Source organism: Cornus florida, unplaced genomic scaffold, assembly GCF_030987335.1.
Source record: "Cornus florida cultivar Cherokee Brave unplaced genomic scaffold, ASM3098733v1 CherokeeBrave_3.0.0_Hap2_Chr11, whole genome shotgun sequence".
NCBI lineage: Eukaryota > Viridiplantae > Streptophyta > Magnoliopsida > Cornales > Cornaceae > Cornus > Cornus florida.
Window position 1 is genome coordinate 59,725,912 of NW_026775581.1, and position 6,377 is coordinate 59,732,288.

Here is a 6,377-nt window from a genome sequence, read left to right on the forward strand (position 1 = left end):
AGTCTGTTATTCCTATAGTAATTTTTATGCGTTGAGCAACGACCCTTCCACTTGGCACTGTCGGATCACTAAGGCCAACTTTTGTCCTTGCTCAATAGGTGGGCCTTGTAGTCAAGCTTCTCTCTGCCTTTGCACTCAAAGGCCAATCTCCGTCCGGCTTGAGAAAACCTTTGCATGCCTCCGTTACCTTTTGGGAGGCCTATGCCCTATAGAAACTGCCTACATGAGATTATTCTTTGGCCTGTAAATCCTGACACAAGGTTAGAATTCTAACTCTTCTAGAATAGTATCTTACTTATAAAAGCCCAAAGCCAATATAATTTAAAATTTGAAAGGATCTTAGCTCATTTTATATTTATGATTTGTTTAGTTGATCATAGACAATTCTCCAATATGAATCTTGTCCATAAATTACTACTGGATTATAAGATGACATTTGAATCCCAACTCACAAATCTCAAATCACTTGATTTTTTGTCCTCTAATTGGAGTGAATTTTTTCATATCGAACTCGGATTTAAATGGACCCACCCTTCAAAATCATTTGTCCTAATCTCAGTGAATTTTTCCATATAGTTCTCACCATAATCATTGTCAACATATAATAATATGTGACTAAAATAGGCTAAACTCACATCTTTATGCTCCAAATTTTCTAATGCAATTTTTCCAATCTTTGATACTAAAGTAGGGTGACACCAAATATTCAACATTTCAAACTGAAAGATGCCCAAAATAAAAAAACATGCCATCAAATGTGAAACACAAAGCCACATGCTTTGTCTTTATCACTAGTCCATACTTTGTGTACTTTTTTTTCTTGGTCTGTAAAGTTAAAAAGGAACACACCACCTGTCCCTATTATCATTTCTTTATCAACTTGCAACTTTCAAAACAACTTGCAACTTTCAAACAAAGCCTAACCAATAATTAAAAATAAATAATAAAAAATGTATATATTATATATATACATATATGCACCATAAAAATCTAGCTTGTTTTTTCTTTTTTTGGAAACTTTTAGCTGTACTCTATCTTCCCACTTAAAGACATTATTGTGTCCCCATTATTTTTCTTGTATATACTATAATATATATGCACAAATCACAATGAGCACTCCACAATGGTGTTCTCTAAAAGATACTTGTAGTGACTATTCTTATCCTACACCCCTCAGCTTTTTTATTTTGGTTTTCTTTTTCCCTTAACTGTTCTCTTTAAATTATTTTAAATGGAATCCATGTCAGGGAATGAATGGCTGGAAAGCTCAAGCCAGTTTTCTTCTGCCACATTTGTCCTCAACTGTAAGTACCATTTCTCTCTCTCTCTCTCTCTCTCTCTACATATAATTAATCCCTTCTTGTTAGTACTTGTTTTTCTTCCTGTATCAGCTTCCAATTTTCTAGGTGTTGTCTGTGCAACTTCACTGCTGGGTAGTTATGTCTCTCTAATTTGGGTTTCTTGCATTTTTTTATTTGATTTTTTATTTTTATTTTTCTATTTTTGGGTAAATTGAAATGTGCTTTTAGATGCCCATATGGAGTTATAGCTTTTCTCTACCTTTTTTTCTTATTTATTCATGCATGATTTACATCTATCTTGTAGATTTTATTTGAAATTTAACATTTTCTAGCTACCCAATTAATATTTATATGAATTGGTTCGTTGTTTTCATTTTTTTGTTATTAATTGTTTCTTTTTCAATTACCAGGTCCACTTGGTACAAAATTTGGTTGTTCTTGACTGGTTGTTACTTGTTTGTTTTGATTCAAATGTGAAGTATGTTCTCATATAAGTGTGATTAAGTAGTGGAAGTGAAGATTAGCTAATTTGGGGTTATAGGGTTTTGAGTTATAGATATATGGATTGGAATTTGAAGGCACCTTCTTGGGATTTAACTGAATTTCAACAAGCAACTAATCCTAATATCAATCCGGTTAGCGAGTCAAGTAGCTTTCAAGAACAGGGGATTATGGGGGATTTTTCAGTAGATTTGAAGCTTGGTCAGGTGGCTGATTTGGGAAATGAGACTGGGGATAGTTTGAAAGGGCCTAGTGGTTCCAAAATGGCATTGTCACCTTCCGGTTCTTCGAAGAGGGCACGAGCAGTTAATAATGGGATCCAGACTGCGTCGTGCCTCGTGGACGGGTGTAATGCAGACCTTAGTAGTTGCAGGGAGTACCATAGACGGCATAAGGTCTGTGAGCTCCATTCCAAGACTGCAGAGGTTACAATCCGCGGTCACAAACAACGGTTCTGCCAGCAGTGCAGCAGGTATGAATTGTGGTGTTGGTGTATCTGGTAAGCAAGAATATATTTTGATTTGGTGTTTTATGTTTGTAGGGAATTAATTATTACTTGAATTTGATTCCAAAATAATATACAATGTTGATTCTTGCAATTTTTGTTTTTTTCTCATGTAAACCGAATTTCTATTATTTGTTCTGGTTGATGGTATTTAATTTTCTTTTCATAGCTTCATTTGCTTAGTGCACTACATGTGAATAAGTTCAACCATGACTGTTTTTGTTATCTACCAAATAATCGGCATTACATTTATGGAGAGAGGCTTGTGACATCGGTGATAATTCGTTATCTTAAGCATCAAATTAGAGCAGTCTGTGAATTATTGGATGGTTTGGTAAGGTCCCTTAATGCGATGATAACTATTAGAGTTAAAGAAGAATTTTTAACATTTAGGTCGATTATCACACTGTTACGCATTACATTTATGGAGAGAGGCTTGTGACATCGGTGATAATTCGTTATCTTAAGCATCAAATTAGAGCAGTCTGTGAATTATTGGATGGTTTGGTAAGGTCCCTTAATGCGATGATAACTATTAGAGTTAAAGAAGAATTTTTAACATTTAGGTCGATTATCACACTGTTACGATGGAAGTTTATGTTCAACACAAAAAAAGTTATGTTATGTGCATAAAGAGCACATTTTTGTTTTTCTCTCATTTATGATCACTTTGTCTGTTTTATGAGATTGTAACAATGATGAGCTGAAAGCTAGCACCAGAAAAGAATTAGCTAGTTCTGAACTATATGGATAAATAACTTTTTGTACTTTCACAATGTGTTAAACTTCTTTTAGGTCTCTCGCGTGTCTCCTTGAAGAGTTACTTTGTGTTGTCACGAATCATACCTTTTCTACTCAATATTACTTGTACGCGCCTAGAACTTAACAGTTAGTTATGAAATCTGAACTGGATGGTATATTATTATCAACTTTTTTTTACCCTTTTTACCTTGGAAATGGTTGTAACGAGTGGTATGAGAACAATCATGGTGATCAATTGTAGTTGTACTGGTGGCGGAGAAAAAACCATTGAATCCTTTTGAAATATTATTTCCTGCTGCAGTTCTTCCCCCGAATTAACCTGATTCAAGAACATAGGTTTCTCTTGCTACTCAGGAGTTGTCAGAGAATTGTGCTGAACTTTGCCACCATCCTTGCAATAGCTTTCCCTTGGACAAAAATATTCTCAACATCCACAAGTATCTATAGATTACTTGTCGCTTTCAGTTGGGCCAATTTTGGCTGAAAAAAATTGCAAACAGGTTTGGCCAAACGGTATTAACTTCATTGAATATTTCAAGACATTTTTCGCTTTCATGTTAATTTGATATTCCGATCAGTTTCTGTTATACTAAATTTTATTAACTTCAAATTTTAGAAACCATGTCTTAGTTTGTTCAAGGACTGAAAGCAATGCCGAAATCATAATTCTGAAAACTTCCGTCTCTCAACCCTTAATAAGATTTTGACGGTTTGTCCACCATATGCTCCTCCTCTGGTATGTTTTATTATGTATTCCATATTTTTCCATCTTGGAATCAACAGCACTGACATTGAAAGCTGAAATTATCCGAGGAAGTGGATTCCATAAGTAGAGCTATAAATTTAAGACTGGACCCTTATTTACATTGTTCTTTTTAATGAGATATATTGACTGCTTATTTAAATTCAATTAATATCTATGTAAACACTGAGCTGTTCATACTCCCCAGCCTTAAATCCTTGTCTTCTGCTCAGGCGTTTTTTGACTAGACTAAATTTCCTCAATTATTCCATCACTCTTTTATAGGTTTCATTCACTAGAGGAATTTGATGATGGAAAGAGAAGCTGCAGGAAACGTCTAGATGGACATAATCGTCGGCGAAGGAAGCCTCAGCCAGAACCCCTGTCACGTCCTGGAAGCTTTGTGTCCAATTACCAAGGTTTGGATCATCAGTTAAATAATTTCTACTTGAACGTAGACTTTTCCCTGGTATCCCATCAGATTTTAAACCCATTTTTGGTTACTGTAACATGGTTTGAAATGAATTCAAATTCAGTTATAATGCACCATATTTATGGACACACAAGCACATGTATGCATGGATACAAATACAAACACACTTTTTTTGAGTAAATATTTCCTTCACAAACTCTTTAGTGAACAATTTAGTCTGCCAAATGTTTCATCGACTTGCTTGTCGATGGTCATAACTTGCTTGTTAAGGTCTCAGGATTACTATCTTGAACTTTCAAGTCTGAGTCCTCGTTTAAGCAATATTCGCGGTTTACATGTAATTGTGGATAACCAGGGTTTATGTTGCCAAAGGGCACTTAGTTGGAATGGTTCCTCATTCCCCAAAAAATTAATAAATAAAATAAAAATAAAAACTACTTCCCCTTATCTCTTTGAATCAATAATCTAATCTGCTAAATGCTTCATCAACTTGCCTAATAATCTTTATTTCTTTTCTTCAAATGGTGATGGTTAGAGTATACTACTGAATTTCTAGCTTCAACAGTTATTTCCGAAGGGAAAATGGTGATAATTAGAATATTTGACTCAATTTGTAACTTTGCTTACTTCTCCCGTAATCTTCTTGATGGCACTCTTCAGCTTTCGCCAGTTGTAGGTCTCACCTAATTTTAGAAATTTACTTCAACTTCAAAATTATTTGGATTCACTGAACTGAACATGATCTAAAACAATTTTTTTAGTGTAACCCTGCAGTTTTTCATGATCGGGTTTGATAAGATCTCTCTCTGTGTTTATGTAGCTGCTGGAGTTGCTCCAAATGCAAGATAGATCCAGTTAGTTTTAAGTCTAAGTTTATTCTATTTATCATTTTTTGCTGTCTCAAACATATGTTAGAAGTCTCAAGTTTGGTGTGATTGATCTAATGATCGGAGGAAACTAATAAGACTGAATACATATTATGCTGACATACTCTTCTTCCTCACTTTCTATTCAAATTAATGCTATATGCACTCCTTTCAGCTAGCAGATTGTTTCCATTCTCTGCTCCACAAGTCTATCCAACAACTGCTATGGCGAACCCCGTCTTGGCTGGAGTTGTCAAAGCTGAACAAGATGATAATAAGCTCTATAACCAGTTTCCACAGTTACACCTACTTGACAAACAAAACCTATTCCCCGGATCCTCCTCTTGCAGCTACAAAGGAGAGAAACAATTCAGTTTTCTGCACAGCACTTCCCATGCGCTCAACAGCCAAACAGTTCCAGAAGCTTCAGTATGCCAGCCACTTCTCCAAACCATTGCTTCATCAGAAAGTGGCAGGGATAGCCGCCACGAAATGTTCTGTGATCGTCTATCAACTCAAGTCCTCAACTCAGATTGTGCTCTCTCTCTTCTGTCATCGCCAACGACACAGACATCCGGAATCAGTTTGAGCCACATGGTACCGCCCACTCAAATCCCAGCGCCACATCCCTCAGTTCCGAGCCTTCATTATAACAATCTAGAACCTATGAATTCTGCTCATGTTTCCACTGCTAGTGATACGGGAATGTTTCACGTATGGCCTGATTCCTCCTCTGATAATGAAACCCCACACGCACTTCCCTTTTACTGGGAATAGTAAAGATAGTGCCGGTCGTTCTTTGTTGATTCTGGCTTTTGTTTCCGAAGATTTGAAGGAAACTCATGTCTTTATTTCAAAGATTGTCAAATTATCCTCAAGTTTGTACAAGTATTTCACTTCTTTATGGTTGTTCTTTCCCCTGTTGTTTGTTATACTAGGTAGTTATGTTTTCTGCTAGTTTTCTATATAAAACTATAAAATGCTTGGACTGCCTAGTGCAGGAAAACAAACACTTTTGTGCATAATGAAATGTATTGCTCTTACCTGAATATATACTTTCTTATGGTGAGATAATTGAATGGACATAATCGGTGAACTTCACCTAGTTGTCAAGTGTGCCATATAGTCAGAGATCATCTCCTAACACCCTTTGCAGCTGTTTAGTTGATAAAAGACTATCTATGACAAAAGCCCACCCTGAACTTCAGCAGTACTTTTTGACTTCTAACCAAAAATGTCTGTAGTCGTGATTGTGGCGTCTGGATCC

At 35.8% G+C, this 6,377-nt stretch overlaps 1 protein-coding gene across 2 annotated transcripts; it reads left to right on the forward strand.

Moving 5' to 3' along the window:
* The first annotated feature begins 1,161 nt into the window (after positions 1-1,161).
* On the forward strand, positions 1,162-6,165 carry LOC132286159 (squamosa promoter-binding-like protein 13A). Of its 2 annotated transcripts, none has more exons than XM_059788425.1 (4): positions 1,162-1,304; positions 1,712-2,274; positions 4,097-4,230; positions 5,286-6,165. In XM_059788425.1, exons 2-4 carry the CDS (start codon positions 1,862-1,864, stop codon positions 5,885-5,887), a joined length of 1,149 nt encoding a protein of 382 aa, XP_059644408.1. In that variant the 5' UTR covers positions 1,162-1,304; positions 1,712-1,861; the 3' UTR covers positions 5,888-6,165. The 2 variants fall into 2 exon arrangements, with proteins under 2 accessions (XP_059644408.1, XP_059644409.1); XM_059788426.1 differs by lacking the exon at positions 1,162-1,304 and adding an exon at positions 1,323-1,433.
* The last annotated feature ends 212 nt before the right edge of the window (positions 6,166-6,377 follow it).

Excerpts from the sequence above, each read along its gene's own strand:
- LOC132286159 (XM_059788425.1), top strand. The coding sequence starts at position 1,862 with ATGGATTGGAATTTGAAGGCACCTTCTTGGGATTTAACTGAATTTCAA. Across the intron at positions 2,275-4,096 it reads TTCTGCCAGCAGTGCAGCAG|GTTTCATTCACTAGAGGAAT; the intron begins GTATGAATTGTG and ends ACTCTTTTATAG. Across the intron at positions 4,231-5,285 it reads CTTTGTGTCCAATTACCAAG|CTAGCAGATTGTTTCCATTC; the intron begins GTTTGGATCATC and ends CACTCCTTTCAG.